Source organism: Erythrolamprus reginae, chromosome Z (assembly GCF_031021105.1).
Source record: "Erythrolamprus reginae isolate rEryReg1 chromosome Z, rEryReg1.hap1, whole genome shotgun sequence".
Lineage (NCBI taxonomy): Eukaryota > Metazoa > Chordata > Lepidosauria > Squamata > Dipsadidae > Erythrolamprus > Erythrolamprus reginae.
This window is the reverse complement of record NC_091963.1, coordinates 88,754,628-88,777,293: the sequence shown is the minus strand read 5'-3', so window position 1 is coordinate 88,777,293 and position 22,666 is coordinate 88,754,628. Positions and strand designations below refer to the sequence as shown.

The 22,666-nt window shown below is 45.3% G+C and overlaps 1 protein-coding gene across 4 annotated transcripts in view; it reads left to right on the top strand.

Annotated features, from left to right (window-relative positions):
* Positions 1-22,666, top strand: part of TRIP13 (thyroid hormone receptor interactor 13) — an 84,229-nt gene that overhangs the window by 55,627 nt on the left and 5,936 nt on the right. For all 4 annotated transcript variants that reach the window (XM_070729735.1, XM_070729734.1, XM_070729736.1 and 1 more), the window contains 3 exons: positions 8,539-8,645; positions 11,922-12,075; positions 12,329-12,441. In XM_070729735.1, the coding sequence (XP_070585836.1) occupies positions 8,539-8,645; positions 11,922-12,075; positions 12,329-12,441 (374 nt within the window). The remainder of the gene's footprint in view (positions 1-8,538; positions 8,646-11,921; positions 12,076-12,328; positions 12,442-22,666) is intronic.

Here is a 22,666-nt window from a genome sequence, read left to right as displayed (position 1 = left end):
GTGTCAGGACGGTCACGCCCGCCATTTTGGCCACTGAAATAGTCGCATCCGCCATTTTGAGCAAGGAAACAGTCGCGCCCAGTCATTTTTGGCACCAAACTAATTGGACCTGGCGGATAGTCCCGGCTGCCATTTTGGGCATCCAGAAAGGTCAGGCCCGCCCACTCTCTGACCGGAGCCATTTTGAGTGAGTTCTCTGAACCTCTCGGTGACTAATTTGATCAACAGAGCTCATTTCTTTCGCTGAGGAGGCCACAGCTCGCTTCTCAGTGTACAGCATACTCTGTGAGAACCCCAGTAATGGCTGACCCTTCATCTGAGGCTCATGTCCCCTCGGAGATCAGGAATGTGAGAGAGGAGGCCTCAAAGCCCAAAGACAAGGGGCACTCCTCCAAGGCCAAGGCCAAGTCTTCCTCCTCTAGCCTCAAGGAAGCAGAGAGGAAAATAAAGACGTTAGAGGCACAGCTAGAGGCCGCTCAGAAGCAGACCTCGCTGCATCCACCTCCCACTTTTCAACCACAGGTCCCATCACACCAGGCCTTTCCTTCGTGGTTTCCCTCTAGCTCCCCAGGGGCAAATACGGGATCGGTGGCATCAGTACATAGTGTGGAACTGTCTCCAGACCGCCAGGCAACACCTTACCTGTGCACTGAGATGAGGACAGAGAGAAACCCAGCTGGCCCAGAGCTGACAGCACCTTCTGCTCAGCCATGGTACCAACCTGAACCTCAGTACCCTTCTGCCACGTTTACGCCATCAGCAGCAGGACTATTTATTATTTATTTATTATTTATTATTTAGATTTGTATGCCGCCCCTCTCCGCAGACTCGGGGCGGCTCACAGCACAACACAACAATTTGTAACAAATCCAAATATACTTTAAAACATTTTTAAAACCCCATTTTGCTAACAAACACACACTCAAATGTACCGTACATAAATTGTACATGCCCGGGGCAGGTGTTTCAGTTCCCCCATGCCTGACGACAAAGGTGGGTTTTAAGGAGTTTACGGAAGGCATGGAGAGTAGGGGCAGTTCTAATCTCTGGGGGGAGTTGGTTCCAGAGGGTCGGGGCCGCCACAGAGAAGGCTCTTCCCCTGGGGCCCGCCAACCGACATTGTTTAGTTGACGGGACCCGGAGAAGGCCCACTCTGTGGGACCTAATCGGTCGCTGGGATTCGTGCGGCAGAAGGCGGTCTCGGAGATATTCTGGTCCAGTGCCATGAAGGGCTTTAAAGGTCATAACCAACACTTTGAATTGTGACCGGAAATTGATCGGCAGCCAATGCAAGCTGCGGAGTGATGGTGAAACATGGGCATACCTAGGTAAGCCCATGACCGTTCTCGCAGCTGCATTCTGCACGATCTGAAGTTTCCGAACACTTTTCAAAGGTAGCCCCATGTAGAGAGCATTACAGTAGTCGAACCTCGAGGTGATGAGGGCATGAGTGACTGAGCAATGAGTCCCGGTACAGATAGGGCCGCAACTGGTGCACCAGGCGAACTGGGCAAACACCCCCCTCACCACAGCTGAAAGATGGTTCTCTAATGTGAGCTGTGGATCGAGGAGGACGCCCAAGTTGCGGACCCTCTCCGAGGGGGTCAATGATTCCCCCCCCCCCAGGGTAATGGACGGACAGATGGGATTGTCCTTGGGAGGCAAAACCCACAGCCACTCCGTCTTATCCGGGTTGAGTTTGAGTCTGTTGACACCCATCCAGGCCCCAACAGCCTCCAGACACCGGCACATCACTTCCACTGCTTCGTTGACTGGACATGGGGTGGAGATGTAAAGCTGGGTATCATCAGCGTACTGATGATACCTCACCCCATGCCCTTGGATGATCTCACCCAGCAGTTTCATGTAGATATTGAATAGCAGGGGGGAGAGGACCGACCCCTGAGGCACCCCACAAGGGAGAGACCTCGGAGTCGACCTCTGACCCCCCACTAACACCGACTGCGACCGACCGGAGAGTTAGGAGGAGAACCACTGGAGAACAGTGCCTCCCACCCCCAACCCCTCCAGCCGGTGCAGAAGGATACCATGGTCGATGGTATCGAAAGCCGCTGAGAGGTCAAGAAGCACCAGGACAGAGGATAAACCCCTGTCCCGGGCCCACCAGAGATCATCCATCAACGCGACCAAAGCAGTTTCCGTGCTGTAACCGGGCCTGAATCCTGACTGCTGATGGCTTAGATAATCGGCTTCTTCCAAGGACCGCTGGAGCTGGAGTGCCACCACCTTCTCAACAACCTTCCCCATAAAGGGAAGGTTGGAGACTGGACGATAGTTGTTAAGTACGGCTGGGTCCAGGGAAGGCTTCTTGAGGAGGGGGCGCACGAGCGCTTCTTTATAGAGTGTTGGAAAAACTCCCCTCCCCAAGGAAGCGTTGGTAATCTCCTGGACCCAGCTCCGTGTCACCTCCCTGCTGGCCAAGACCAGCCAGGAAGGACACGGATCCAGTAAACAGGTGGCGGAACTCACAGCTCCAATGGCCTTGTCCACTTCATCAGATGTCACCAGATCAAACTCTTCCCAGACAGGTGGACAAGTACGTGCCCCAGTCACCTCGACTGACTCGTTGTCAGTCAACTCTGTTTTCCAATTGGAGTCGAGGTCGGCCTGGATCTGGGCCATTTTATCAGCGAAAAATGTGTTAAAATCCTCGGCACTGCTCTACAAGGGCTCCCCAACTCCCCCCTGGTTGAGAAGGGAGCGGGTCACCCTAAACAGAGCGGCCGGGTGGGATTCCTCTGATGCAATCAAGGCGGCATGGTACACGCATCTTGCCGCCTTGAGCACCACTTTGCAAGTCTTAATAAAAGCTCTTACAAGTGTTCGATCAGATTCAGACCTACTCTTCCTCCATCGCTTCTCTAGACGTCTCTTCTGGCGTTTCAACTCCCGGAGCTCCTCGTTGAACCATGGAGCTCTACGGGGTCTAGCGCCACGGAGAGGTCGCAAAGGCGCAATCCGGTCAAGAGCCTCCGCTGCAGCCTTGTTCCAGGCCTCTGCAAGAGACTCCGCCGAACTGTGGACGAGTGCCTCTGGAATAACCCCAAGCGCCGTCTGAAAGCCCTCTGGGTCCATCAGGCGTCTGGGGCGGAACATCTTCATTGGTTCCGCCTCCCTGCGGGGAAGGATTGGAGCCAGGAAGTCAAGCCGTAGCAGAAAATGGTCTGACCATGACAAAGGCAACGCTTCTAAGCCCCTTAGTCTCAGACCATTACTCAGTTGCTCGGAAAGGAATACCATGTCAGGTGCGTGCCCTCCCTTGTGAGTCGGACCCTGTACTACTTGAGTCAGGTCCATGGCTGTCATGGTGGCCATGAACTCCTGTGCCAACCCAGAGGTTTTGCCGAGCGACGGCAGGTTGAAGTCCCCCAGGACAATAAGTCCGGGGAACTCCACCGCCAGCCCGGCTACCTCCTCGAGCAGCACAGGCAGGGCTTTTGACACGCAGCTGGGAGGCAGGTACGTGAGAAACAAGCCCACCTGAACCCCTAAGTCCAACTTCACAAGAAGGGACTCGCAACCCGCAATCTCCGGAGCAACGAGCCCACGCAGGCAAAGGCTTTCCCTTGCTATAATAGCCACTCCTCCCCCCCCCTTCCCTGGGGTCGAGGTTGATGCCATATCTGAAACCCAGCTGGGCAGATTTCCGATAGAGGAACTCCTCCCTCCGGGCCCAGCCAGGTTTCAGTTACACATGCCAGGTCGGCCTCCTCATCCAGGATTAAATCCCGGATGAGGAGAGCTTTGTTTACCACCGACCTGGCATTGAGCAGCAGCAACCTGAGCCCAGGGCCAGAGTTACACTCATCACCAGTGCCCTGGGTTGAGCTCACGGAGCCGGAACAAGGAATAGTTATTAGACAGCGATCCCTCGTTCCCCTGGAACGGCTAACTCCGTGGCTCCCGCCATATCTACCTCTCCCCAGCAACACCGGGATATTCCGACCCTCTGCCACCCCAGAGATCGGTGCCCCTTCCCCTCCCGCCTCTCCGGCGTCAGGTGGCCCAAATATATCATTCATACTATTCCCATTCATCCCATCCCTGGCATAACCCCACCCACTCCAGCCATCCCACTCATACCAATCACTCATCCCATACACATTATTGCACCCACCCCAGTTATGCATCAATTAAGCCCCCCCCCATTGATTAAATAGATTGATTCATTTAATAAGTTAATATAAAAATATAAAAATATATTAGAAAATTAGAAATATTAATATTAAAACACCATTAAAACTGAATAAAAATAAAAAAGCAGAAGATACAAATACAGGTAATAGTGAGTAATTCAATTCATTTAGGAAATCCGGTCAGCAGCAACTAATAAAAGTGCTAAAGTTTTCAAAAGTGCCAAGTTTCCCAAAGTGCCAAGTTTTTCAAAGTGCCCAAATTTCTCAGAAGTGCCAAGTTTCTCAAAGTGCCAAGTTCTCGGGGCAAAGGTTATTAAAGTCAAGGATCATTCAGTATCTCTCCCCCCCCCCAGAATAGGGAGGGGGTGTCCATGTCTGTATGACTCTCCCACCACCAGATCTTGATCTACCAGTCCTCCTCCCTTGGTCTCCTTTCAGTCTCCTCTCTCCTATCGCAATGGTCCACCAGGTCTCCTCCAGCGCCGAGTGCACCCACCACACAGCTGCTCGGCGTCCCGGGTCTGCCTGGCTGGTCGCATTGCCCTCAAGAGCGTCCTCCTCCAACACAGTCCAACTCATTCGGCTCACCCGACTCACCGGCTTGCTCAATCACGAAACTCGCCCCAAACTCCTTCATTCGTCCCCCCAGCCTCAGTCTCGGCGTGGAACGTTACCGGAGCGAAAGAGAAACTCAGGAAGAGGACTCGAAGGCGGGGCAGTTCGCTCGCTCCACAGCGGCCGCCATCTTCCGAGCCCCAGCTGATCGGGGCTCTCAGCTCTCCCACGGCAAAAACAAGGAGAGGACGCTGCACAGGAACTGGACACCGAGATGAAGAGCCTTCGGCCCACCGAGTATGCACACCGGCTCACTGAATATGCACGCCAGCTCACTGGATATGCACACCGGCTCACCGAATATGCACGCTGGCGGCCGCCATCTTCCGAGCCCCAGCTGATCGGGGCTCCCAGCTCTCAGCTCTCCCACGGCAAAACCAAGGAGAGGACGCTGCACAGGAACCGAACACCGAGACAGGAACTTTCGGCTCACTGAACATGCACACTGGCCTTCAAACTAATTCAAAATTACCTATATTATTGATGTTATCACCGTAGTCCAGCGGAGCAGCGGCATCCCTCCTTCCTTCCCGCTGCTCCGCCGGACATTACGATTACTATTAATCTTCTCATATGCTCCAATGAGGTTTGGCAAACCATGCCTCCTATGCTGCAGGATATGTTAACCAATGCATATTCCCACGGTTTGACGGTGGGAATATACCAGAGGCCCATCCCTGCAAAACCACCCAGGAGAGACCTCTGGTCAACACCATCCTTAATGCAAAAATCAGTGATGGATGAGGAGGAGCTGGACAGTGATCCAGATCGTGAACTGTCTGAGGACGAGAACCCTCCCTCAGAACAACCAGTATCCACATCACTTTTCAAACCGGCTCCATTTGATATCCTTCTAAGGAAGGCCAAGCTAATCACTGACAACACTTCCTCCAAAGCATCAGAGGCGGCAGCAGGTCTACAGCCAGCGGCTCGACTATTTTCAGAACCTCAGAAAGAATCGAGACACATCCCGTCCTTCTCAAATTTTCGTTGAAAACGTGAAATATCCTTGGCAGCACTCGGCAGCGGCACTGGGACCCTCTGCAATGGACCACCGGTTCTACACCTTCAATCCAGAAGTAGAGGAACTGCTTCAGTTTCCCACCATCGACCAACCAGTAGCCAGTTTGGTCTCAAATGCGGTAGTACCATCAGAACTGGCCGAAGGGTTGACGCCAGACGATCGGAGGGCCGAGAACCTGATCCGCAAAACACATCAGATGGCCTCCTGGTCGCTGAGAGCGGCCTCTGCCGCATCCTTTCTAAATAGAGCATGTATACTTTGGCTTGAAGACATGTAAGCCCAGGTAGGCCCTGAGGACAGCCGTCTACGACAAGACATAAGTAAGCTGATACTTGCCTCCGAATTTTCAGCTGACGCCACACTTAATGCAGCAAAATTCACTTCCAGAGCAATGGCCACAACTCTAGCTTCTAGACGCCTGCTCTGGTTACGGACTTGGCGCCAAGTCAAAGTGGCGCTTAGCTTCCGCCCCTTTCAAATGGTATATCATACTGTCATCCTACTTACACTTAATTATCTTTTTAATAAAAAAAAGTCATTGTTGAATGCTTGACTAACATAAAAATAAAAAAATTATCCATGTAACAAAGATAAAGAAATTGTCTTATCAAAAACTACTGTAATGTTGACCTGGCAAGATTTATTCTTGAATGACTTTAATCTGGAGATTTAAATTCAAAATAAAATGATATTTAGTCTGTAGTTCCAGTACTGCCTTTTATCTTTCATAATAAGATAATAACCCCAAATAGAAGTTAAGTACTTCCTTCCTTGGTCAAATCACTTTTATTATCTTCTGAAGAGATTATTTTTTTCATTCTCTGAAGATACTTGTATTCGTATAGAACCATTAACTTCATAATTACTTTTATTATAGTTTTCATACAGAAATATTGGAAATATATCATCTAGCTTTCAACTTTGTGGTTTCAATTACAATTCTAATAAAACCTGCACTAGACTTTGTTAGGGACTATAGAATTAGAATAGAAAAGAACTGGAGGGAACCTTGGAAGTCTTCTATTCCAACTCCTTCCTCCAACAGGAGAGCCTATACCATCTCAGACAAGTGACTGTCCAGTCCATTCTTTAAAACCTCCAGTAATGGATTAATTTCAGAAGGCAAGCTGTTCTACTAGTTAATTGTGGTCCGGGTTTAATAAATGTCAAGATATAAATTAATTACCGTATTTTTTGGAGTATAAGATGCACCTTTTTCCTCCCTAAAAGTGGTTGAAAATTTGGGTGCATTTTATACTTCAAATGTAGCTTTTTCAAGGCTTTTATTTCCAGCCCTAACTAGATGCTAATGATTTTCCCGGCTTCCTATTCCCTTTGAAGATTTTTCCAGTCTTAAATCTTTGCAGGCTTGTTTTCATTCCTATTCCCCTGAAAAATGTTGTTTTTTAGCTCTAATACAATGCTTCCTGACTTGCTGCATTTTTTAAAATTCCTACTCCCTTCAAAGCAGTTTTTGCTGGCCTCAGTTTTTGCAGGCTTACTTTCATTCCTACTCTTCTGAAAAAGGCCTTTTCAGCCCTAACCAGGGGATAAAATAATGTGCTGAGGCTGAACAGATTAAGGATGCTAGCCAGATGAATACTTGGTAGCTAGATTTTCCCCCCTATTTTCCTTCCCCAAAACTAAGGTCCTTATACTCTAGTGCAGTGATTTTCAACCTTTTTTGAGCCGCGGCACATTGTTTTACATTTACAAAACCATGGGGCACATTGGGGGGGGGGGGGCGGCTAAAAAAAGTTTGGACAAAAAAATTCTTTCTTCCTCCCTTTCGCTCTATTTCTCTCTCCCTCCCTCTTTCTCTCCCTTCCTCTTTTCTCTCTCTCTCTCCATCCCTCTTTTTCTCTTCCTTCCTCTTTTTTGCTCTCTCTCTCTCCCTCCTTAGCTCCCTCTCTTTCTCTTTCTTTCTTTCTCTCTCTTGCTCTCTTGTTCGCTCTCTTGTTCTCTCTCTTGCTCGCTCTCTCTCTTTCTTTCTTTCTTTCTTTCTTTCTCTCTCTTGTTCTCTTTTTCTTTCTCTCTCTGAGTTTCATGGCACACCTGACCATGTCTCACGGCACACTAGTGTGCCCTGGCACACTGGTTGAAAAACACTGCTCTAGTGTGTTTTATACTCCAAAAAATACAGTACAAGGAAAAGTTTGCTTTGTTCTTTACAAAGCTTCCCATATTTAAAAATCTTTGGGGGAGAATGTTTTTAGTTTTGACATTTGTAGGATCCCAAAATCTCTCTTCTATTTTGTTTTTTTCTTTTTCTTTTTTTTACTTTATTTTAAACAATTACATTGTTTTCCAACTCTATCAGAGTACGTCTGGGCAAAAAATAAAAAATAAACTCAGCAAAATCACTTAGAGATCAAGATTTTCTCTGCTAATTTTTTAGGCTGAGGGTTTTTTTCTAGAAAGCTCTGTTTTAGATGTTCACTGTCTTTTAATTAGAGTAATATATAATATCATAAATGTTTTTTTTCTTATTCTGAGGCAGAAAGAATAGAAATGACACATTGTGTAAAATAGGGCTATCAAGCTCTGCCCCAGGGGACGGATGCATCGTGCGTGGGCCTTGCCCACCTCCAGTTTAGTAAAAAAGAAAAAAGTCACAAAATGACACGTGGTGCCATGAGTTTGACACCCTGATTTAAAAGTTCAGGCAGAAAGAACTCTTTCTTTTTTAAAATTGCTATCCTAAAAATGTGTACAAGGTAGCAACCTTTTTTCCTTTTGCAGGTGGAAAGTCTCACAGCTGCTCGTAGTGCTTTTCAAGCAGGTACTGAGCCTTCTGATGCTATCCGTGTTGTAAATGCTGTACTTACACAAATTGATCAGATCAAAAGGTAATCATTCATCATTACCATTTATTACAAAAGTTTTAAAATAAAATAGGACTATCTGGAAGCAAGAGAATATTCCTTCAGATAAACTTTTTTTAAAAAAGTAAATTAAGTATATTTTAGAGACTATATATAATTATTATTTAATTATGTAATAAACTCTGAAAATGTATGGTTTTTTTGATATAATTATCCTATACATTATGTTTAATGAATCTGCCGGTGTCTGGAGACTGTAAGGGTTTGGATGGGTGTTAACAGGCTCAAGCTCAACCCTGACAAGACTGAGTATCTGTGGGTCTTGCCTCCCAAGAACAATCCCACCAGTCTATCCGGGGAGGGGAATTTTGACCCCCTCAGAGAGGGTCCGCAACTTGGGAATCCTCTTAGACCAGTGATGGCGAACCTTTTTTGGTTCATGTGCAAAAGGGGGTATGTGGGTGTGATAGCATGCACGCACTTGCCCACATCCCTTCCCTCCCTCCCACATGTGCAACCCCATGTGCTACGCATGCTCACAGGCCTTTCTGAAGCCTGATAGGCAGTGGTGGGTTCCTACCGGTGTGGCCCAGACATCCACACCAGTATGAATCCACTGATTTTTGGCAATTTTTTTAATATGGCGTCTCAGTGTGGAAGAAAACTCCCACCCACCCTTGTCTTAATGCTGACCTTTATTCTTCCTCCGAAGCACAGCTGAGGGCTTCTTCCACACGAAGACGCCAAGAAAAAAGTCACACAAAATCAGTAGGTTCATACCAGTGCGACTCTCTGGACCACACTGGTATTTTATTTATTTATTTTATTAATTTATTGCATTTATATACCACTCACTCCAAATGGACTCTGAGCGACTAACAACAGGCATAAATACAATATAAGTAAAAAAACAATTAAAAAATCACTAAAATCACATGTATTATAAAGCCATACTTGCAACAATCAGTCTTAATTCCAGGCCTGCTGCAAAAGGCAGGTTTTAACAACTTTCCGGAAAACTGCGAATCTTTGTGGACAGTTGATTCCATAGAGTCAGAGCGGCCACAGAGAAGGCTCTTCACTGAGGTCCTGCCAACCGACATTGTTTGGCGGACAGAACCTAGAGAAGGCCAACTCTGTGGGCCCTTACGGGTCACAATGAGGTATGAGGGAAGAGGCAGTCCGGTATGAACCCATCACTGCTGGTAGGTGAAAAAAATGCCCAAACGGGCAAACAGAAGTGCATTTTCCTGAACTTCCAGTTTATCTGTTGGGGGATTTTTTGCCTCGGGGCTTCAGGGAAATTTCCTTTAAGCGTCCGATGATGAAACTGCCTTTTCAAAGGCCAAAAATCAGCTGGCCAGAACGTGCACAGTTTTGCGTGCCCTCCTATGTGGCTCCGTGTGCCACCTGTGGCACACATGCCATAGGTTCACCATCACGGTCCTAGATCCACAGCTGAATTTAGAACAACATCTCTTGACTGTGGCTAGAGGGACTTTCGCACAAGTTCACTTGGTGCGCCAGTTGCGGGCCTATTTGGACATGGAGTGACTTTTCACAATCAATCATGCCCTCATCACCTCTAGGCTCGATTACTGCAATGCGCTCTACTTGGGGCTACCCTTGAAGAACGTTCGGAGACTTCAGCTAGTTCAGCATGCAGCCACAATAGCCATGTTGAACGTACCCAGGTATTCCCACATTAGTACAGCACTCTGTGCGTTGCACTGGCTAACAATTGATCTCTGAACACAATTCAAGATATTAGTTATTACCTATAAAGCCCTATATGGCATTTGACCAGATTATTTATGGGACCACCTTCTGCCATATACATCCTAGCGACCAGTTAGGTCGCAGAGTCAGCCTCTTCCAGGCCCCATCAGCCAAACAATGGGGGAGAGCCTTCTCTGTTGCGGCCCCAACCCTCTGGAATCAATTACCACCACCACCACCCCCGAGATCTGCACCACTCCCACTCTCCTTGCCTTTCAGAAGGCTTTGAAGACACACCTGTGCCAGCAGGCCTGGAAACCATGAGCGATCGTTCGCTCCGGTCATTGCATGAAAGAAAGATGATTGATTATTTTATTATCTGTAATGTTTTAAATTCTATTTATTGTAATTCTCTCTATTTTACTCTTGTAAGGTGCCCTGAGTCCACGAGAAGGGCAACCTATAAATCTAATAAACCTAAACCTAATTATATAATTAATTATTCTAATTAGTATAAAACAGGCACTAATTTTCAGGGTTGATTTAAAGTTGTCAAACCTCATTTGCTCTGTCACTAAGCAGTTGTGTAGAAATAGTGAGAACGCTAATATACTCAAACAGTTTCTTGAGGAATGAAAACTTGTCTCATGTAAAAAAAATCTGTTTAGAATGGCTGCAAAAGTTGATAGAGTTAGTAGAGAAGGCAAAATTGACTGCTCTGGTTAAAGAAGGGAACACAATTTTGTTTCTACTTGGACAATTTTGGACTTTGAATACTTTGATTTTGGGTTTTGCTGATTAGATAGATATGTTATAGAAATGGCTACTATATATTATTATATGAAAGCAGAGTGGATTTTATATAAAGCAGGTTGATTTAAATAATGATTTAAATCACTAGTAAAAAGACTTGATTTAAATCAACTCAATTTAAATCATAATTTTTAAAGAGCAATGATCGTCACTGTCTCACAGTGGCTTCCATTGTCCCGCCCCACTGACTCACTGTTGACTCACTGACAATCCCATTCATTTTAATGAGATGGCTGGTGATGTGGCAATGACGCAACAATGTGAGGGGTGTGGCAGTCAACAGGTGTGTGGATGCCTGTTAACAGATGCTGCCATAATGGACCTGAAATGACATGTCTTCTTTAATATTATATTTATAAACTGCTTAGAAGGCTTCACTTTTATTTATACTATTTGTGCTTCCTCCTCACACTTAGAGCCTGGTAGTGCAGATGCATTTCTCTTAAAACAATCATGGAGTTTGTAGTGTACATAGATAGATTTACAAAACAATGGTATAAAGGATTATTTCTGAACTTTGTTTTATGATGTATCTAATGGTTACTGTGAAATTGTGTGAATGCATCATTGCAGTGCATGTTATCTCAGTTTGCAGAGCTTGGAGTCATTGCATGATTTTACCAAACGTGTTAATTTATCATGCTACATCACTAAGTTCCATTTCATGCTAAATAAACTAAATTATTAATGTATCTTAAATAAAAAATATTTTAGATAGATTTTTATTCCAAAATCCAAAATGACATTCTTGCAATTGTGATTTTAAAGGTATCCTAATGTGGTTATACTGACGACTTCAAATATCACAGAGAAAATTGATATTGCTTTTGTAGATAGAGCTGATATTAAACAATATATTGGGCCACCTTCTTCTGCAGCTATATTCAAAATTTATCATTCTTGCATAGAAGAACTAATGAAGGTAATTTCAGTATTCTTAAAATTCATATAATTCTTATCTTTGAAAAGATTATATTTAAATAATTTTAATTTGTATTCTTGTAAATGTATTTTTTCTGTTATTTAACTTGCACAAGGAAGCAATGCCTATTCATTTTTAATAACTACTTTGCTTTGAATATTGTCTTTATATTTATTGAATTTATGGCTAGCACTATTTAAATAACTGATTTTAGCTTTATATATATATATTGTAAATATTTTTCCCCCCGAAGTGCCAAATAATATATCCCCGTCAGCAACTGTTAACACTCCATGAGTTAGAGGTGATTGGTTACTTAGAAAACGACGTGTCAAAATTAAGCCTCCTCTTAAAAGATATTTCAAGGTACATATCAGTGCTTAGTTTTGCTGACTTCTTGTTTTGTTTTGTTTTGTTTTAAGCTTATTTGTGATTATTGTTCCATAAGATCAAACACTATCTTCAGAATTGAATAGCCAAGATCTCACATTCCAGATAATGTCAAATCTGACATACCAATCTGTCTTTGCTACAAAGATAGAGGAGTTGGTAAATGTACGTCTGGGAGAAGCCCAGGACAGAGGGTGTACCACCATCTGATTCTGGCAGGGAACTATCTGAAACAAATAACACCTCTATTTGGTTAAATTCAGCTTCATTTCATTCAGACCATAACAACTCCCAAGGACTGGATCAACTCTTCCACTGGAGTAGAGATATAAAGCTGTATTTCAGTGTCTACCTTAAGGTCTGGTAGTACTTGGGAACAACATTTTCCAAAAACTGAGAACAATTCAGGATAACTTTTCCTCTGCTAAACAAATGGGTCTTTGTTTGTGATAATGTTAAGAAAAGTTCCCTTCCTACAGGTATTAATAACAAATTCATGAAACAGCTGATTTCTTATACCGGGTGTTGGCAACCTGTGGTTCTAGAGCCACGTGCAACTTTTTCACCTTTCTGCTGCAGCTTCCTTTGGCCCTGTCGCAGCAGAAAGGTGAAAGAGCTGTCGCCTTAGTGCAGGAATAAAGCGCCCTGCACATGCTTTTGCATGCCAACAGGATTCTACCTGGTACATTCGCTGTGGCTGTCAGCAAGAGGGCTGAAAGAGAATGTCAGAAGTGGATCTCGTGGAGTGGGGGTCATCCCTCAGGCCCGTCCTTCCTCCTCCCTCAGCAGGGCCAAGAGAAAGAAGGAGGCAGGTTAGGGAAGAGCTTCCCTCCCCAACCGAGCACAAAAGCCCAGGAGGGAGACAGTTAGCTCAGCAAAACCACCCATATTACTGAGTAGATCAGTGGAGATGCCTGGCCTGGCTCTCTCAGCTGTCCTGCTGTTCAGCACCTCCAATGCGAGCTGCTACCTTTGAAATATGCTGCATCTTTGAGGTAGCCAGACAGTGAGGGCTGGGGCTGTGCAGCGGCCAGCAGAGGCATTAGGGCTGCTTCTCCCCCTCCTCAGCAAGTCGGGCTTGGAGGAGCACGGAGGCCACTGCCCCAATACTCATTTCCAGCGTGCACTTCTATCCTGAAGTGGGATTGAGGGGAGGATATGGGGGCTTCTACGAGGAAAAGCCTGGCTGGATTTCCTTTTGCCATGGGACCAATACCGTCTCCATGGCCTGCCCACTATTCTCATAAAGCCTTGTGCAGCACAGAGAAAGCACGCTTCACAACGGGGGAGACTGGGTCCTCTCCTCAGTGGGGCCCATTCCCTGCCTCATTCACTCCTGGCAGCTCTCTTTCTCGGACTGGAGAGCAGGTCATGTGCCCAAAGCTGAAAATAGCTGCCTGAAGTTTATTGCTGCAGTCAGGGAAATAGAGAGGTAGATTTGGCTTGATTCAACTCTGTTCCCCTCTCCACCTTTGCCCAGTTTTTCAAGTATTCACTGCCTTGGTGATGAGGTGGGAGTTATACTGTTCTTTGCCTGCCAAGTGTCTTCCAAGATGCCCAGGGGGGAGGAAAGGAAGAGAAAGAGAAAGGAGAGATGGGAGGGAGAAGAGATAGGAAGGGAGGGGGAAGAGAGAGAGAGATAGAGTGGTACCTCTACTTAAGAACTTAATTCATTCCGTGACCAGGTTCTTTAGTAGAAAGGTTTGTAAGTAGAAGCAATTTTTCCCATAGGAATCAATGTAAAAGCAAATAATGCGTGTGATTGGGGAAACCACTTGGGGGGGGTGTGTGGATATATAATCAAACCTAATATTTCCATAAATTCCGAACATCAAATCCTAAATAAGACATCTAACAAAAGCTGATAATTAGAAATTAGTCTAAACTTAATCAACCATTTTCATAATCCCAATCTTTCTCATAATCCCAAATCTCTTGTGTAAATCCAAATTTAAACTTCTTTCTAGTAATTTTATATCCTCATTTCCTTCCCTTTCATTTTTTATTCTGTCTCCTTCGCTTCCTTAAAAATCCCAACAGATCAAATTTATTTTAAACTCCTCTTTTATTCTGGAAATTCCAGTGCTTTTGACCACATCTTTCCCATTTTGTATTTGTGCTTATCTCAATGTGCTCATAGTAAAATCTGTGGTCATCAACCCTTTCCATATCCAGGCAATTCTTTAAAAATTTTGTTATACAGTATTATCACTCAAAATTTGGTAATCAAAGTATTTAATATCATGTCCACTAACTAGTATATCTTCATTTTTATCATTGCTCAATTCTCCATAGTCTCTTGTTATTTCCTCCATCTGCACATCCATTATTATAATATTTCCATCTTCAAATGTCCCCTTTGATTCTGTCATGTCCTGTAATTTTCTACTATAATAATAATAATAATAATAATAATAATAATAAAAATAATTTATTATTAGATTTGTATGCCGCCCCTCAGGGCAGCTCACAACAACAATAAACAGTACAATACAAATCCAATAATTAAAACTATAGTTAAAAAACCCAATATCATTAAAAACAGTCAATATTACCCAATCATAACCACACATAAATCTTACTAGCCAAAGTGGATATATCAATTACCCCATGCCTGGCAACATTTATTTATTTATTTATTTATTTATTTATTTATTTATTTATTTATTCGGTTTTTATGCCGCCCTTCTCCTTAGACTCAGGGCGGCTTACAATATGTTAGCAATAGCCCTTTTTATCAGAGCCAGCCTATTGCCCCCACAATCAGGGTCCTTATAGATAGGTCTTCAGAGTCTTGCAGAAGGCGAGGAGGGTGGGGGCAGTTCGAATCTCCGGAGGGAGTTGATTCCAGAGGGATGGGGCCTCCACAGAGAAGGCTCTTCCCCTAGGTCCCACTAAACGACATTGTTTAGTCAACAGGACCCGGAGAAGGCCAACTCTGTAGGCCCTGATCAGCCGCTGGGATTCGTGTGGCAGAAGACGGTCCCAAAGGTATTCTGGCCTGATGCCAACACTTTGAATTGTGTCCGGAAACTAATCAAAAACCAGTGCAGGCCGCGGAATGTTGACGAAACATGGGCATATTTGGGGAGGCCCATGGTTGCTCTCACGGCCACATTCTGCACGATCTGAAGTTTCTGAACACTCTTCAGAGGTAGCCCCATGAAGAAAGCGTTGCAGTAGTCGAACCTTCGAGGTGATGAGGGCATGAGTGACAGGGAGCAGACTCCCTGTCCAAATAGGGCGGCAATTGGTGCACCAGGCAAACCTGGGCAACAGCCCTCCCCCCCACAGCCGAAAGTTGGTGTTCTAAAGTTAGCCATGGATCGAGGAGGATGCCCAAGTTGCGGACCCAGCCAGGTTTCAGTCACACATATCAGGTCAGCCGGATCAAATCCCGGATGAGGAGAGCTTTATTTACAACCGACCTGGCATTGAGTAGCAGCAGCCTGAGCCCAGGACCTGTATTACATTCATCACCAGTACCTGGGCTGAGCTCATGGGGCCGGAACAAGGGATCGCTTTCAAGCAACAATCCCTCCTTCCCCAGGAGCGGCCTGCTCCATGGCTTCCACCATATTTGCCTCTCCCCAACAACACCGGAATATTCTGGCCCTCTATCACCCCAGAGATAGGCTCTCCCATCCCTCTCACCTCTACGTCACCAGGTAAGCTAACCTTTCCACTTAGAGCATAATTTCCATTCATATCATACATATTTTCCATCCAATCCCAGCTTTCCCTCACTTTTTTAAAAAACCAATAAATTAATTAAAAAATCAACAGTAAAACATTATAAATAAAACATTAAAAACTATTAATACTATAAATATAGGGAATTAATTAAAAATTGAGTTCATTAACCTAAAACTTCATCAATTCATAATTCATCAATTCATTAGATCAAGCCAGCATTAAAATAATGTTATCCATAAAGAATGGCTGGGTTATAAGGTCTTTCAATGGGAATGTCCTAGTCTCTGGTCTCACTGTTCTTTTCTCAATGTTGGTCACTCTGCCCATCAAGTTCTTTGGTGCCGGCCGCTGCCACCGGCCAGCATTCTCAGTTCTTTTCTGTATGCCTGATTCGCCTTGGCTGCCTCCTCCTCCATCCCCTCAGCACCCTCGGCTCTCACTGGTTGCTGGTCGCCCTCCAATGTTGGACACTCTCATTGGGCAACATTACGGCTCTCTGCAGCTCCACACAGCTTCGACTCTACCCATCAGCCTTCTCGCCCTCCTCAGTGGCGGTCAGTCCCAGCTACTCTACACAAACCCTTCATCCGACAGGGCCTCCAACGCCGAACACTCCCACCGTCCAGCGTTCCGGGTCCATTTGGTGGGCCAGAGACGCCTCGACCACTTTGACCTCCACTCGGCTGTCCCACGTCTTGCCTGCCTCTGGTGCCAGTAGCTCACACCTACTGGCTCACTTCAGCTCAGCTTGATCTCGCTCAATTTGGCTTAGTTCTTCAAAACATCCTCGAAGGCGGCCGCCATCTTCCGCATCCCAGCTGATCTGCTCCCTCCACATCTACGACTAGGACAGCCCTCAAACCATCACGGCAAATGCTATGTCAGGGTTCTCCAAAAACAGGAACACCTCAACCAGTCCAAGGTACCAGAAAAAATTGCTGACTTGAGCTAAATTAATCTACTGTATATTCCTGATGTTATGCCGTAGTTCAGTTAGCTTCAATTGTAAGCTCCTTAATAGTTTGAAAAGATCCATTCATCAATTCTCTCAGCTCTTTAAGGTCTCCAGCCAGGACTTTACACAATTCTCTTATCTCTTGAATTTCTATTTCCATTTTATCACGGTCTGCAAGAGCCCCTCTTGTATCTCCAGCTGTTCCAAGCTCTTCCCAATAGCCCAGTTATATTTTGCAAAACAGTTCAAAGTTCAGGCTCACACAAGGTTTGCAGACCCCCCTTTCATCTCTCCTTAGTTTCCTTTGCAGACAAAATATAATAATCCAATTGGTTTCTCTTTTCCAAGGTCAGTGCTGAGATATCAAATTTTCTAAGTAAAAGAAGATTCTTATAACAATAAAGCTTTGACCAGCAGGTGGCTCCACCAATTTGTTCTCAAAAAACACTTAAAATCATTTAAAACCAAAAAGATTCCATTTTAATTTTTTAAACTCTTGAAGTTCTTTTTTCATTTAAATCCACTTTCAAAGCCTCAAACCATCCAATTTTTATCCAAATGGATTTTAGAATCGCTTCTGAAAAGTCTGAGGCAGCTCGGGTTTAAACGGTTCCTTTATTGTCAGCTCTATTTGACAAGTGACTTCAGCTAGGAACACGTCTGGCTTTTACACAGCACCAGACGCTCCTTTTATACTTTTAGGCTTCCCGCCGAAACCCAACTGTCAGCGTCTTAGCCAATCAGAGGCGTCTAACAAAATTCAACTATTTACAATGAGTCATACATACTCAACACCCCTCCCTCCTTGGTTTAGAAAAAACAGTTTTACACAGAAAGCCAGGTGACAAAATCATCCAATCGGTTTGGTCTGCGTGCAATCCTTTCGGACCTGCGCAGATCATTTGAGTCTTGGCAATCGGCCGAAGAGGAGGTCGGCTCGCTAGCGTCTCCACTGGTAGTCCAGGGCCGTGATTGCGGAAAGGCCCCCAGTGTCGAGTCTGCGGGCACAACGCCGACCTCCGAGGATGTTGGCTCGACATCGCTGGAGGAAGATCGTGGAATCGTTGAGTAGATTTGCATGTCCATTAAATTTTGTTGCAAAGTCCGTCCGTTGGCGTCGTCTGTAGGAAGCGAGGGTGAATAATCCAAATTAGTGTCTCGGGCCGTTGTGGCGTTTGGTACAGGTGTGGACTCCTGGCGCCTTCGTAGATGATCGACGTGCCTTTTCCACACTCGGCCATCGTCTAAACGTACATAGTAAGTCTTTGGCGCGGTTTGTTGTACAATTGTCCCTTTTAGCCAATTAAGTCCACCATCAAAGTTTTTTGCAAATACATTTTGACCTAAATACAAATTTCTTTCTGGATTTACAGTATCACTCTTGTTTTCACAATACATAGGATGGAGTCTATCTATTGGGGATCTCAGTTTTCTCCCCATCAAAAGCTCAGCAGGACTCTTTTGGGTGGTAGCATCTGGGGTGATGTGCTGAGTCAATAAGAATTGGTCAAGGTGTTCTTGTACCTCCCCTGGACCTGACCTGCGTAAGGCTTCCTTGGCCACGCGCACGTACCTCTCTGCCAATCCATTAGCCCAAGGGGAGTAAGGTGAGATGAGGGCGTGCCTAATACCTAATTGATCCAAAAACGGCTGGCTGTTAATTGGGGACCATTATCTGACACCAATATGTCAGGGCAGCCACGTGTGGCAAAAAGACGGCGCAGGGCCTTAATGGTGGCACTAGTGGTGATGTTGCTCATGGCAATAATTTCTACCCATTTGGAATACGCATCCACAATTACTAAAAAATACTGTGATCCGATTGGGCCTGCAAAATCAATATGAATTCTTGACCATGGTCCCTTTGGTTGTTCCCATTCCATTGGTGTGGTTCTGGGGGGGTTTGGCCTAGACTCCTGACATGGATCACAAGTGGCTACCCATTTTTCAATTTCTGCATCAAGCCCTGGCCACCATAAATGTCCTCTGGCCAGGCTCTTCATTCTCACAATACCAGGGTGCCCCATATGCAATAATTTTAAGACTTTGTTCTTTAAGCTAGAAGGAATTATGACTCTGTCTCCCCACAAAAGGCACCCTCTTAGATAAGACAGTTCTAGTCGTTTCTTCTTAAATTCTTTCAAATCATCTCCCAGGTTCTCGTTAGGCCATCCCCTTAATACACAGTTAACCACTTTCTGTAATAGTGGATCTTGTCTTGTGTGCTCAGCTATTTCTTTAGCGGTCGTTATTGGGTTCTCTTCTAATTCTAAAATTAGTACATCTGTAACTGGGGCTGGATCTTCTACTGCTAAAGTCATGGGGCATCTACTTAGACCATCTGTGTGGTTAATTTCTTTTCCTCCTTTATGTTTAAGCTCATAATTATAACCTGCTAAAAATATAGCCCACCTAATTAAACGTGGTGACATAAAAGGAGGTGTGGGTTTATTTGGTGCTAAAAGTCCTAATAAAGGTTTATGGTCTGTTATTAGCTCGAATTTGCGACCAAAAATATAATTGTGGAATTTCTTAACCCCAGCTACTAGGGCTAAAGCCTCCTTGTCTAATTGGCTATAATTTCGTTCTGCGCTGGACAATGTTCTAGAAAAATAAGCTATCGGAGCTTCTATGTCATTTGGCATTACATGTGCCAAAACAGCTCCCACCCCATACGGTGAGGCATCGCATGTTAGCCTTACTGGTAGCAAGGTGCTATATTGGACCACTACACTGTTTGATGTTAAAAGGTTTTTTATTTGTGCAAAAGCTTCGCACTCAGTTTTCCCCCAGGTCCAAGGTGTTCCCTTCTGTAGCAATTTGTGGAGAGGCTCGGCTGCTGTTGCTTTCTGTTTTAAGAAAACAGAATAGAAATTTAGAAGGCCCAAAAATGCCTGTAACTCAGTTTTGCTCTGGGGCTCTGGGGCTTCTCTAATGGCCCTAATCTTGTCTGGTGTTGGATGGATGCCTTCTCCATCAATTCTATATCCTAAAAACTCCACACTGTGGGTACCCCATACACATTTATCTGCCCTGATTCTAAGGCCCTTTTGCTGTAGTCGTTTTAAGACCTCCCTAATCCTCTGGTTTAATTGTAGCTGACATTCCCCTGAAATTAAGATGTCGTCAAAGTATGGAATTGCGCCTTTTATTCCTGCTAATAGCCTCTCCATTAGACTCTGGAAGATTCCAGGGGCTACGCTCACCCCGAACTGCAATCTTGTGCATTTAAATGTACCTCTGTGTGTGACTATTGTTTGTGCGAGGGCGGTTGGCTCATCGACAGGTAACTGCTGATAAGCCTGGGCCAAATCAATTTTAGCAAATACTTTCTCTTCCCCCAGGGAATGAAGCAATTGTTGTACAACTGGAATGGGGTAAGGATGGTGTTGCAGGGCCTTATTAAGCGTTGACTTGTAGTCCGCGCAAATCCTTAGTGAGCCATCAGGTTTTAAAGGAGTAACTATGGGAGTTTCCCAAGGTGCCTGGTTGACGGGGACCAAGATGCCCTGTCCAATTAATTTATCAAGTTGTTGATCTAGTTTGGGAAGTAGAGGTAGGGGAACCCTACGAGGTTTAAGACGTACAGGGGGAACTTTAGGGTCTAATGAAAAAGATATAGGTGGGCCATTGTAAGACCCCAAGGTGGAGCTAAATACATCAGGAAATTCTTGTAGAAAGTTAGGAATTCCTTGTTCCCCCACATTGTGAATACCAGTGATTACAATCCCAAGGGGAGCCATCCACTGTAACCCCAAAAGGGAGTGCCTAGCTCCCGACACTACAATTAAAGGTAACATACAGTTTACATTCTTAAACAGTATAGGTACATCAATTTTTCCCAACACAGGAATAATTCCCCCTTGAAAATCCTTAATTACCAGAGCAGTTGGCTTTAGAGCAGCTTGGGTAAGGTGAGGCATGTATAATTTTAGTTTTTCCCAAGGCATTATGGTAAATCTAGACCCAGTGTCTAGTTCCATCTGGCACGGTTTTTTGTTAAGGAGCAGTGAAATTACAATTTTGCTCGCGTTTTTTGTTACCGTGCTATTAATTGAATGGTCAAAGTTACCTCGTGCGTAGTCTCGGTTGGTGTTTGCGTTGTTTCTGCGGCCAGGAAAACGATGATTTCGGTTGTCGCGCGGTTGGCCTGGTTGACCCTGGAAACGAGGAGGGCGCTGGGCAGAGAAGGAGTCTTCTGGCATGGGGGCTCTGCAGGCTTCAGCGATGTGCCCCCTTCGGTCGCAACGGCGGCAAATGGAATCCCGGAAAGGGCATTTCAGGCGCGGATGGTTCCCTTGGCAGCCGGAGCAGGGGAAGACAGGGCGAGGTTGTCTTGGTGGCCGTGAAGTGTCATGCTTGAGCAGGCAGAAGTTGTCTTCGGTGGTGGCCAGTAGACCGTGGTCTTCTGATGACTCGGCTTGGGAAGCTTGAGAGTCGATCTTTGCGACGACTTCCCTCTTGTCATTTTGCTTGAGTTCTTTGGCGGCAGCTTCGGAGATTTCAGCTGTTTCAGCCCTCTTGATTATGGTTTGTAGGGAAGGCTCATCTTCAGTTAGGAGCTTATTTCTTACGGCTGCGTTTCTCATGCCGAAAATCAAGGCATCGATGAGCCTGGCTTCTGGGTTGTCAAATTTGCACTTTGACAACACGGTGCGAAGACGGGTGGCATATTGGTTTATAGATTTGGTGTCGAGCTGGCTCATTCTGGAGAATTGATGCCGGAAGACGATGGCCGGCTTGGTAGGTTTGAAGTGGGCGGCGAGCTTGGTTTTCAAGGCGTCCCAAGTCACGGAGTTTGCCGGCAGCGGATCTGTCAGAGTCTGGGCGAGATCGTATATCTCTGAGCCGCAATAATTCAGGAAAATGGCTCTCTTTCTGTCGCTGTCGGCGTCCTTCATGCCCGCAGCTTCTAGGAAGATGTCGAATATTGATATGTAGTTGTCCCATGTGGATTTCTCCGGGTCGAAGAAGTCAGGAGCTCTTCCGACAGGCAGGTTGTCCATGGTGGAGAGCGTAGGTTCGACTGTCCGACGTCGCCAGTGAAAAGTCTGAGGCAGCTCGGGTTTAAACGGTTCCTTTATTGTCAGCTCTATTTGACAAGTGACTTCAGCTAGGAACGCGTCTGGCTTTTACACAGCACCAGACGCTCCTTTTATACTTTTAGGCTTCCCGCCGAAACCCAACTGTTAGCGTCTTAGCCAATCAGAGGCGTCTAACAAAATTCAACTATTTACAATGAGTCATACATACTCAACAGCTTCCTTATTCTGCTTAATTTTTTGCAAATTAGAAAGTTCTGGTTTCAATTTAGTCGCTTACCCCAATTAGACAGAAAGTTCCTTTAACAGTTCTTTAACAAAATCTCTCTTCTGGCCAAAGTGCACATCTCAGTCAACAATTCTCTGTTTCTCTTCCTCCAGTACAAAATTTACTTTCCTTTTTCATTCTGGATGACATCCATCACTTTCACTTCAGTCTTCCTGATCGTAGTCGCTGCGGCTAAGGGCAGCAAGCTGCTTCCACTCCGCTGCTGGTAGAGGCTCTTGG